Below are 12,490 nucleotides of genomic sequence, written 5' to 3'. Positions count from 1 at the left end.
CCTCCCCCGAAAATTTCAACCCCTCCCGAAATTTTTTTCTGGCTACGGCCCTTGTTTCAGAGATACAGCAGAACAATCTGTTTTCCTCTTCTCCTTTTCGATTTTGTTTCGAGTTATAGTGAAATGACGCATTTGAACTATAATTCTGTGACTTTAATTTGAAGTTTATTTTTAAAAAATAGAGAGCAAAAACATTTGCTTTTTAAATCACAGGAAACCCTGACTCAGTTTTAAAACACCTCATGCAAATCCAAGAAATTGCTACAAAACATCTTCCAAAAGAATGGAATAAGCTAAGAAGAAAATGCCAAGAACTGGCAAAACTTAACAAAACTGAAGGAGCCATATCATAAGTGTTCATGCTTCTTTAGACAAATCTAAAAAAAATACCTCAGTTGGAGCAACAGAGGTATAGTTGTCATAGTGTGCTCACTTATTATCACATCTGTGCATTGTATTTTCAAGTTTTTTAGCAATTCAATCACCTGCAATACCAGTTGGAGCAGAGAAGCAATTGTGTGGATTATGTTGTGATATGATCTAGTCACAAAGTGATGCTGGACTTAGTTATATCTGGGTGGAGCCATGAGTTTCCTGTGTCTGTTACATTCCTGGTGGGAAGAGACAATAAAGTTCTTGTCATGTTTCCTGACAGGTGTGTAGAACATTAAACCTTTGCAACTTTGGATCAGAGGTCATATTTCCATCCTCCAGATTCTTAACAGCAGAGACCTTCAGCTTTCTTGATCCTTTGTCTCTTAGAGTACAATACAGTCAGCTCTCCACATTTGTAGGGAGTTAGGGTGCAGTACCCATGCAAAAATGGGAAAATTTGGAGTATCATAAGCCTCCTCATGCATACCAATTCTATCCTCTAAATTTCCTGCTGTTCCAAGAGAGCCAGTCAACTTCAAGACCTGACCGGCACTGTTAGAAAGACAAGTCATTGGGAGGAAGAGGCCTGGGGTGAGGCAATTAATGAGTTAGGAAATACTCTAAAATCTGGCTGGCTCTTTTTCTGGAACAGGAGACTGAAAAAAAGAGGATTGGGAGGAAAAATCTAGTTGAAGAGACTGATGGATTGGGAAGAGGTTTTAAAAATCTGTCTTGCATTATTGGAAAGACAGAAGATTGAAAGGAAGAGATTAGGGTGTGAGCTAATTAAGTGGTAGCTGCATACTCGCAAATTATCAAATCTAGAAAGAGAGCCCTGCAAATGTGGAGTGCCAACCGTACATTGATTGATGCCTTCCCATATAGTATTCATATTCATACCACACGCTACTTGTGTATGCTACATGGGAAGCCTATATATATGTGTGTGTGTGTGTGTGTGTGTGTGTGTGTGTGTATAGTTACATGCTAAAATACAAAATGGCCAGATTCTACATCAGCTGCTTATTTAAATATAATTGATTGCTGGCTCCCAAGTTCCCAAAACTGGATGGAAATGGCGTCACCTAGGCTCAGATTGCCAGCAGAATTGACTTCTTTCTTCATAGTACTGTGGCAATACTGTCGCAATCATGACTAAGTAGTGATCATGAATATGGAATGGTTAGCAAGATTTACTCATCCAAAATGCTTCCATATTCACAATCACTACATAGTCATGATTTGACACTATTATCATGACTGTAAGTCATCACCACCACCTACTTTACAAGGCGTCAGCTGCATAAGGAGAAGGAGGCTCATTCTACCAGTAATCAGAACATGGCTGAATGATGTTTTTGCTTGATTCTGGGCTGGGGGGGAAGGCGGCAGAAGAGGTTGCTTAATTGGGCCCACTTAACTAAGTGTAAAATATTGCTCAACATTTGTTAACTATGGATGCAAAGAATCAAATATCACCTTTTTAAATATTTTATGCACCTTGTCAGAGGGTACCAGATTGTTTTCAGTCAACCAACTCAATTACACAATTAAACCAGAATTCCAATTTTAAATTGTGTTTAACTTTTTTATTTATTTGTCTAACATTAGACTAACATCAGAATCTTCCACATGTTGATTCACAAGTCCCTCTCTGTTTAAGGAGGCTGCTTTCCTATTAAGTGTATTTACACCTGCAGATGAAAACATGCAGCAGAGGAGCTTATGACTTCCGATGTTTTCTCCGTTCCACTGCTACACGCAAGGCTTCAACAATCTTCTTTTCATTGTTTAGGACATTGTATTCAGTCAGATTCACCAATTTGCTGAAATTTGCTCTTGAGAAGCACACTTCACGAGTAGTAAATGGGGAAAATATAGTAGAGACATCCACATCCCCTTCCTTTATATTTCCTGCGTTCCGTTCCACACCTGAGAGAGAAAACAACCAAATTTTACCAAAAAGGTTTTAATCTAAGACATAGTTGGCCCAATGAAATGAATGTTATTAACCTTAGCTACCATCTCCCACTTTTTAAATATTTCTAGATGTTATGACAACATAACCGACAACAAAAAGGGTTATTTTTTTTAAAAAAAAGTCTATGAAAGCAGTGGTGGTCATACTCTGACTAATGGCAGCCTTTCCAAACTAAAAACATACACCAGGGGCTTTTCCAGCCTTCCAAAGCACATATTTAATGTTTCATTTGGGGGAGGAGATGCAGAAGAGAGACTGCCCTCTTCCTGTTTTCATAGAATTGAATAATATTAGCTAACAGGTCAAGGTTTTTGTTAAGAATGCGCAAAATTGCATGAAATCACAGCAAAGTTGCCAGAAGTTAATAGGGACCAGGTGGAGCCCTGTGGCACATTTGATTGTTTCATCTATGTGGGAGTCCTTTCTGATATTCTGTTCTGTTCAGACACTAGACAAAGTTCCAGGCCTCCTTAGCAGTGGCACATTACTGCTATAATATGGCATAAAGTTTATTGGCAGCAAATGATGCAGCAGATGATACACAGCAAGTGGAAGAATTAGGCCCCCACATTCATTCCACCCAGACTACCTAATTCCTGATTGCTGGCTATTTGGGAGAATTTTGGTTGGGCTGCTATCCCATTATGTTAGATGCCAATGAAAAATATATATTCCAAGTTTGGAAACTCCAGGTAACTCAAGATATGGCAACTGGACTGGTTCCGGGAACATCTAGGAGTGAGCCTGTAATATCAATACTAAAATAATTCCACTAGTTGCCATTTAGTTTTTGGGTAAAGTACAAAGTGTTGGTTATTCATTTAAAGCCCTACATTGTTTGGGTCCAAGTTACCTACAGGATCAGATTTTCCTATATAACCCGCCCTGTACTTCAACCAGCCAGAATCTGACAGGCAACCATCACCCAGAGGACCTTTCTATCTGCCACCCCAAGACTGTGGAACAACCTGCTGGAAGAGCTCCAACAGCTCAGTGTGTCAGAATTTAAAATAGAATTCATAGAAGATTGCATGCCTACAATCTTAAACTGTGAATTTTATCTTTGGATTTTGCCTATGTAGTACCCCACCTTGAGCCTTAAAGAGAGGTAGGTAAAAATTAATATTATTAAGAATTTATGGTGGAGAAGAGATTAGATGAACATAGAAATCCCTGTGTATTCTTTCTTCATCAGCAGGAGAGCAGGGCATGGAGGGAGGGAGGCAAAAGACAGCATAGGTCCTTATAGGGGGCTAAGCAGGCAGTCTCTGACAACCACATAATGCCAATGAGCAATGGATTGTCCATAGGCATACTAGAGTAACAAAGAACTGAAAAAAGATGAGGTGTAATGACAAGACTATGGTAACAAAATTAACTGTGATCCATCTAATTTGTTGGGTCTCAAAGGAATTATGAAGGACTATATAATGATTTAAAACTACGAGTTCAGGTCATTTGATTGGCTGGTTGGTTGATAAGGAAAGTTGGCCTACAATATATACTGAAACAAAGTGCAGCATGGCATAGTGCTTTGAATGTTTGAGAGACTCTGGAGACAAGGGTTCAGATTTCAGCTTGAAAACTCACTGAGTGACCTTAGGCAAGTCAAATTCTTTCTGAGGCTCAGAGAAAGGTGATGACATCCCTCTTCTGAATAAATCTTGCCAAGAAAGCCCTGTGATAGGTTTTCCTTAGGCTCTCCATAAGTGAGAAATGACTTAAGCGCACACAACAATAACAAAAACAGTTAAATGTAAAAAAATATAAAAGATTAACAAAACAAACTTATAAAACATCTAATTCAAAACAGTGAAATAGGCCAAAGTCTGTGAGCTGCTGGCATGACAGGCTCTTTCCTGTGTCATCAGCAAATGTGCCTGTGAAGGTGGTGCAACAGATAACTTTCCCTAAAGTTCTTAAAACCCAGGCAGACTCTAATAGGGAATGAAGTCTTTCACACAGTCTGGAGACAATCCAGAAAGAGTCCTTAGTTCATCCGCACATACCTATGCAATTCACATAACTTACCAGGTTCTGAATATCTCCTATAAGTATCGTTTGTTAATGGGAAAAAGAGCACTAAAGGTACATCTACATTTTCTTTATCTTCAAACACATAGCACTCCTTTAGGGTGGTTTTCCTGTCCTCCTCGCTGATCTCAACTTTAGGGAACGGGATTTTCAGCTCAGAAGCATATGCTGAAAATTGGTCCAGATTCTAGATAAATAAATCATTCAAAACAAACTGTGAAAATTTAGACAGAGGTAAAGATACAAAAATCAATGTAAATACAATGGGTCCTTTAGTATTCTCTAAGGTTTGGTTCCAGGGTCCACAAAATGCATGGTATAGTACAATGGTGTCCCTTATATTAAATGGAAAAAAGGGGCTGCTTTTGGGGGGGGGGGGATTTTAAAAATATTTTCAAGTTATGGCTGGTCCAATTCATGGATGCAGAATTTGTAGATACAGAGGACTAATTATATATAAAAACCTTACACTACATATGGAAAGACAAGTAAGCGAGAAAGCAACTTAAAGCTTCGCAATATCTAGCACACAAGTTCAAAATCTACATAACTAAAAAAATGACCAAACTTTTTTTTTGGAAATATTTGCTTGGTTTTTCAGATGGTGAGCTTTTAAGATGTAGTATTGTTAATCCAGCTTCAATGTAATGTCAGAAATGCAATTTTCTTCAGTGGCATTCTTTGCAGAAAGATTTGGCAAGATTGGAAAACAGATGGACAGCCTTACGGCTTTTTATATCTACTGTATTTTAAGCTTTGCAAGACATCTTGAAACCCTATTCAAAGCAATTGTGTAACCAGTGATCAGAGCTCCTGGGAAGCTGGAAATAAAAAAAAAGTTGCTCTTTGACTGCTGGTTCTACGGAAAGTTAAACAGCAGGAGTCTGAGTAGGACCCTTCTAGAGGCTAAAGATGGCACAAAAATTGACAGAAAATGCATGACACCCATCAGTTGTGTTGCTCAAACCTGATCTAGGGAAAGGAACACTTTTCTCCAAATAATATAAGCATGATTTAGAAGTTTTATATTATTCACTAAAAAAACCTGTACCAATAATAATAACTGTACCAAGGAAAGATAAATGTTGTCACCTATATAAATTATGCAATTTAATATATCCGAAAGGGGTAAAATCAAAGTTCTCTAAAATCAGGAAGCTGCATCAGAACCAGTAAGACAGAAAAGCAGAAATTCAATGAAATATTTCACCTTGGTCTGTAAACCTCCGGAGTAATTTAAATGTAATATAACATCCACTTTTCTTTCTGGTCTAAGAAGGGGTGGGTAGCTAGTGTTGATGAAGAACCCAGTGTCCACCAGAGATAGAGGTTGTGCGGCTGTTTCCATCAGCCTGTCAGGTTGAGTATCCACCACGGTGTCTGAAAAACAAATATTTCCCATGAGCTTTTGTGAGTAACAACCTTCTCTGCCAAAGTAACAAAGTGCCCTCTTCATTCTTTCATTCTTTTGGATACCATGAATTAACTGCTTTTTGAGTCCTTATTTTAAACTTTGCTAATTTTAATGTTTAATGTTTTCTTCTACTAGTTTGTCTTGTATCATAATAATAATATTGTTGTTCTTATCTTGTTGTTTTTAACATTATTGTTGTAATGTAAGCTAATGTGAAGTCTTTAGGGGGAAAACATAGGAACAAAGACATTTCAGAAAAACAATGTTACAAAATGTGCATGATAAATATGTCTAGAGGGCTTGTCTGTCAGCATGCCTTCATTTTCTTATTTTGCTGTTTAAAACAATAGGAGCTTGACTGAATTAGCCACCTTATAGGTTAGGGTTTGTACCAACTACCACAGTCCATAAGCCTCAGAGCATCCTTCAGATGTGGAGGGCATAAAACATATAGAACAGGCATGGGGCAAACTTCGGCCCTCCAGGAGTTTTGGACTGCAACTCCCACAATTCCTAACAGCCAGTAAGCTGGCTGGGATTCCTGGTGTTGAAATCCAAAACACCTGGAAGGCCAAAGTTTGCACATGCCTGATATAGAGCATTATCAACACTCTAACTTTGCAGACACTGTACAAACCATTGGCCACAATTTTGAAAGCTTCACAGTTGTTCCCTGACCTAAGACTAGCCCTGCCAATTGTCCTGTGGGTAATCTAAATCTAATTCAAATGAAGCAGTTTTTAAATGACACACTAATGTCATTAATTCTACATTGTAGAATTAATGCAGTTTGACACCACTTTAACTGTCATAACTAAATACTATGGAATCATGGGAGTTGCTGATGATTAAGGCAAATGGACTCTTTGGAAGAGAAGGCTAAAGACCTTGTAAAACTGTAAGTCCCAAAGCAGTGAGCCATGGCAATCACATACTGCGTTAATTCTACAGTGTAGATGGACCCATACATACCTGGTCAGCCCAGTGGTCCTTGGATATTTTCAAAAAAACAACCATTTCAACAGTACCTGTTTAATAAGTATATCTTCTCAGTACTTGTACCATGTATCCTGAATGAAACTATATTGATGCAGCTGTTATCTGTCATTTACTTATTTATTTTTATGTTAAAAGAAACAGTTTTAGAGTGCAACTGGTATCACATTTTTACTAGAAAATAAGTTTTTTTTTTAGTTCTGACAATATTGGAAAGTGTAGAAATAGCAGAGGAACTAAATAAATGTGTGTTATTAAAATGTGAATATGCTTCTTCTAGAAGGAAGAGCTAAAAGCAGGCAACATGTTACCTCCACAATTGTTTTAGGACATCCACACAAAGGGATGCAGCAAATGCAGATTCAAAGCAACCCAAACCTCATCACAGCAATTTTGACATAGCTTTGCACTAGCTGTATCTCAGTTTTGATCTCCTTTTAATTACAAAATATATTTCATTGAGCTAATTACCAAACATAAGTGAGCATGATATGTTCATGGGACTGTTACTACCACTCAGTTAAATCCTAGTTCAGTTAACACAGAATTAGATCACTTGTTGTTCCAGCAAACAAGGCAGGGTGTACCAGCTTCTTTGCCAAGACTCTGGTTGTGATGAGTAACGTCTAAAAAATGTTTCAAAACCTGAGTCCATCCCTACAAACATAGATTTAATACTGTGCCTTTCCACGTAGAAAATTGCTTGTTCTCCAAATAGTCATCATTAAAGTGGAAGCCCTTCATGAAGTTGGGATACTCTGCCATTGTTGGGCGTCCTGTTAAGACATCTCGGAGAGCAGAAGAAAGCTGGCCAGGTGGTGTAACTAGGCGAGTTTCTAAACAGTGTGGATTTGTAGATGGAAGAGAATCATCTGAAAAAAGTAAAAAATTATTTAGTCCCTTGATACATGTGGTTATAGTACCATTGCAATCATCAAACGCCTAGGAGAGGAAAGTTTTAGTGATAAAGTGTGTTATTTGCATCATTCCTTGAAAAAATATTTATCCCCAGTTTCCACCTTTCATTTTGTATCTTTCAAAGGATAGAACATTGTGAAAGACACAAAATATTTTGACTACAGTATAAAATGTAGGGGGTTTTTTCATGTCAGGAGTGACTTGAGAAACTGCAAGTCACTTCTGGTGTAAGAGAATTGGCCACCTGCAAGGACATTGCCCAGGGGGTGCCCGGGTGTTTGACGTTTTATCATCCTTGTGGGAGGCGTCTTTCGTGTCCCTGCATAGGGAGCTGGAGCTGACAGAGGGAACTCAACCCAATCTCCCTGGATTTGAACTGCTGGCCTATTGGTCAGCAGTTCTGCCAGCACAAGGGTTTAATCCATTGCACCACCGGTGGCTCCTTATAAAACATAGGTAAATACAAACAAACTGCCATTGGCTGGTTGTTGAAGGATTCACCATCTTTGCTGTGATGGCACTAATGAGACTCAGCCAGAATCAACCTTTATTTTCCTACTATTTTAAGCAAGCTAATATCTTCATAGAAGTCTCTTTCAGGAAATGACAATTTACTGGTAAAATCAGTAAACAATTATTAGTCACCCTTCTATTCATTCCACTTTATTCTTTTGTTATTTTTCTTAGACTTAAGTAGGGCTGCAATTCTTTGCTGATTTCATTCTTGAAGGCAACAACAAGCAATTTTGGCCATTCTCTCCTCACTGTGAAAAGGTAATTGTTCAGAACTTATTCTGCACAAAATTATTTGCTGTGCAGAAAATGCTGTTTCTTCAGCGGAAAATGTTGGTTCCTATCTAAGGAAGAAAAAATAAAACCAACCAACCAAAACAAAACCAACAACTCCTCCACTGTGTTCCAATTTTGCACAGAATAAGTCCTGAATTGCAAAGAGTCCAAGATTCACCTTGTCAGGGTTTCCAATGCTGGAGATACACATTTTTATCTTCTTAAATATATTTTCAAATATGATTGCCATCCCTAGTCTCAAGTGGTCTGTCCTTTCTCTTCCTCTTTGTACTTTATTATAGAAAGCATTAAAATAACATAAAATAAAATTGAACTATTCTTTAACACATCCTGAGAGGAATGCCTAAATGTTTCATTTCTGCAGGACAGCAAGAAAACTACTGTTTTTAACTTATCTGCAGTAAGAACAACGAAACATTAGAGGTTTTTTTAAGGACAAGATGTTGGAGGTTTATGCTACTGAAAAAGAAGAAAGGGAGAGGAAGTGGTGGTAGTGGTGGAGGAGGAAGAGGTTTATAAAAAACTGCATATAATTTTTGCAATCCTGAAATGGGGAAAATAATTTAAAAAGACACAAAACTTTGCTAAGTGGCAAAGTGAAAATGGCAACTTGTCAGCAGTCTCCATCCAAATTAACAAAGCTGGAACAATTTTGACAAGATGAAAGAAAAAAATGGCAGGACCCAACTATGCAAAGTTACAGAGATTTAGCCACAAGGTTGAATAGTTATGCAACCAACAAATGCTAGTCTGTTTTTGTTTTCTTAACTTTAGTGTCACAATAATATTTTGTACTTTCACAGTGTTTAGTATTTTTGTGTAGAACAAGTGATAACAATCCCAGTTAAAGATATTTGATTCAAAGTTGTTACATAGAAAAATGTGGAAAAGTCAAAGAAAGTGAATACGTTTTCAAAAAGGTTGTTCCTGGAACATAGTCAAACCAAAGCCAAACCCAAATAATTGATGGAGGAAACAAAAGTGTTCCTAAAAACTTAAAGGCTAGGTGGATATTTGTTGAGCTGGGACAAAAATTCAGTTAGTAGAAATTATAAGATGGTCCAACCACTGGGTGGAGTTTTTACTTTTAAAATTAAGGGGGCAACTAAGTGGTAGAAGGGCTGCTGTTCACACCAATGCCCTTGTAAATAATTCTGATGCAACTATACTATTAAATAAAGTTATGAAATTATTTTCTTAAAACAAAAAAAGCTAAAGGTTAAAGGAAATCACATTACCAATTTCTTCTATTCTGTCTCTTGTCCATTTGTGCCAGAAATCTTCTGAGCTAATTGCCAAGTGCCAGAAAAACATGAAATCCAAGGAAAATATACTGCTCCACATGCCTGTGAATTGGAACAGGTTTTAAAACACACAAAAATCATGACGTATGTTTTACAGTTTCATCACTGCCATTTTCTTACTAACTGAAGCATTTTTTCTGTGTCTTTGAACCTATGTTTTGTTTTTGCTCTCTGTTTCACACAACTTGGTAGCGTTTTCTTCTTGAGACCCTAGTGGTGAGATATGGCTCCCCAGAGGGAGGAGGAGAGCGGAAGAAATAACACAATTTTTGTTGGTACAGAAAAGGCCAGAACATTGTTAGTTACAACTTCTGTGCAATCTTGTTATTTCTGCATTGCAACCAGATTGCTAGTAATTGATGATCCATTTTTCCAATCAATGCTCAACTGAGTTCATCAGCTAGGAGTGATGGGAGTGGTGTAAGTAGTGAGCCCACTCTAAAATGGGCTGCTGCATGTTAATTCTTCCACAACCAGAAAGTGATAGCTGGGTTGGATGACCTCCAAGATTTGCCAAACGCATCTAGATCTTGTCTCCAAGGTTCTTTAGAAAAACACCTCCCAACTGAGGTAAGTATACCCAGTCTGTGCATGAACCAAGCCACATGTCCAAACATGCCAAGTCCTCAACAATAAAATTCAGTCAACGTTCTGACACAAAAGTAAAATATTTAATGTATATGTTTTGTTTTATTTTATTTTATTCTATGTATGTATATGTAGTATCAAATTGTGCCTTTTTTGTGAGCCGCTCTGAGTCCCCTTCAGGATGAGAAGGGCAGGATATAAATACAGTAATAAATAAATATAAATAAATATTGCCTCCATCATGTTGACTACCTAGACCAGAGGTCCTCAAACTTTTAAAACAGAGGGCAAGGTCACAGTCCCTCTAACTGTTGGAGGGCTGGATTATAATTTGAAAAAAAACCTGAATGAATTCCTGTGGACACTGCACATATCTTATTTGTTGTGCAAAAAAAAAGCACTTAAAAACAATGCAATAATTAGAATGAAGAACAATTTTAACAAATATAAACTTATAAGTGTGGGCTGAATCAGGCCCTCAGGCTGTCATTTGGAACCCCTGACCTAGACCTCCCCACAAAATAGCAGCCTACAACTATTGTGGTATGAAAACAACAGTAGATACATAGAAAAGTAAGTATACTGAATTAATTCTGAAGAGGCTTACATATTGACAGTAGGCACGGCACTCTAACACATTGTTGTGTTCAAGAACTTTGCAATGTGTGTCGCATATCATTACAGCATCAACTATATCTTCAACCACTCTTGAAAAAAATAAATCTTCGAGATTAGAGATCTCCAAGCAGGTACTACTTGATAATAGGTCAACTGATTTCTGTTACATAATATCAGTTGAAGTAATGAATATTTTCCTCATTACACAATTTTACCTTGCATGTAGCAGATCCGCTGTTCTGGAAGCCTCTTCATCACTCGCCCCATGAAGAAATCACTTCCAAAATCTTCTACAGGAATGTATGCCCCATATTTGAAGCTTCCCACTTCATAAGGAGTGAATTCCACCCATTCTGTGAGCACAACAAAATGGAGATGTAATCCATGGATGATCAAGTCCCATTATATATAGTGGTACAATAAAATGTTGTCCCCTGTATAAAACTGCAAAATCAAGGTTTGCTTTGGGGATTTAAAAAAAATATTTTAAGTAATGAATTATGGAATCCATGGATGCTGAATCTGTGGAAACCACTTAATACTGAGACTGTCATACAGTTTATTAATTTGCTCTGAGAAAATGAAGAAATGAAGAGAGAATGGTGGTGAAGGGAGAGAGGAAGAACAGAACTGCTGTTCTAAAAAGTTAGTCAGAAGAGCTAAACAGGAAGGGTTAATGTGAGGCATTCCCAAAAGCCTTTTTAAGCATCCTCCTCCATTCCAGCAAAAGCATACTCATCCTGACCAAAATTGCACAGTCACTAAAAGACTCATATCATTCATTAAAACACTGTAAAAATGAATTTACAGCTTTTACTCAGACAAGTTTCCTCAATATAAATTGCATCAGAAAGTCAAACAGTTTTTATTCTTGAATGGTTTCAGGCTCTGAACTGTTCGAGAATTACTATTCCCAAACACTAGGTAGCAGTATGCAGTTAACTCCTCCCACCCATGAAACTTCTGTCACTCGAATGAGATGTGAGGCAATGGCATCTCCTCCTTAGCCTCTCAGATTTTGTTCCAGAGAACTTGAAAATCCTAAGATCTGCTGGTCCTATTAAACAGCCATTGATCTTGTTGAGAAAAAGCTAACTACTGCTTCGACTTTTAAAAATAAAAAGAACTATACAATGTTTTTAAAAACTGCAGCCTTTTCCCCAAAATACAAAGCAAATCTGTCAGAAGTTAAACCTCGAGATACCATGCTTCCCCGAAAATAAGACACTGTCTTATATTTATTTTTCCTCAAGAAGACACACTATGGTTTATTTTCAAGGGATGTGTTATTTTTATCAAGTATGGTACAACTATCTGCATTTATGGGATGATCTCTCTAAGCTCAGTAGCAGACTGCTTGCCTAAGCTTTTCCGCCTATCCCCTGGTGTTTGTGTGGGGTGAGAGAGACCCACTGACTGTTGCTGGTCAGTGCTCGGGAGCATCAGCTTTAC

The 12,490-nt window shown here is 37.7% G+C and overlaps 1 protein-coding gene across 1 annotated transcript in view; it reads right to left on the bottom strand.

Annotated features, from left to right (window-relative positions):
- Positions 1 to 1,942: 1,942 nt before the first annotated feature.
- The window catches only part of LOC132766526 (cytosolic phospholipase A2 epsilon-like), a 51,913-nt gene continuing 41,365 nt past the window's right edge, over positions 1,943 to 12,490 (bottom strand). The window contains exons 16-21 of the mRNA XM_060760876.2: positions 11,254 to 11,391; positions 9,767 to 9,874; positions 7,484 to 7,672; positions 5,601 to 5,770; positions 4,388 to 4,577; positions 1,943 to 2,307 (exon numbers count right to left, since the gene is read on the bottom strand). Of these exons, the coding sequence (XP_060616859.2) occupies positions 2,099 to 2,307; positions 4,388 to 4,577; positions 5,601 to 5,770; positions 7,484 to 7,672; positions 9,767 to 9,874; positions 11,254 to 11,391 (1,004 nt within the window). The 3' untranslated portion in view covers positions 1,943 to 2,098. The remainder of the gene's footprint in view (positions 2,308 to 4,387; positions 4,578 to 5,600; positions 5,771 to 7,483; positions 7,673 to 9,766; positions 9,875 to 11,253; positions 11,392 to 12,490) is intronic.

Source organism: Anolis sagrei, chromosome 1 (assembly GCF_037176765.1).
Source record: "Anolis sagrei isolate rAnoSag1 chromosome 1, rAnoSag1.mat, whole genome shotgun sequence".
Lineage (NCBI taxonomy): Eukaryota > Metazoa > Chordata > Lepidosauria > Squamata > Dactyloidae > Anolis > Anolis sagrei.
The sequence above is the reverse complement of the archived record's forward strand: the minus strand, read 5'-3'. Positions and strand labels throughout refer to the sequence as shown.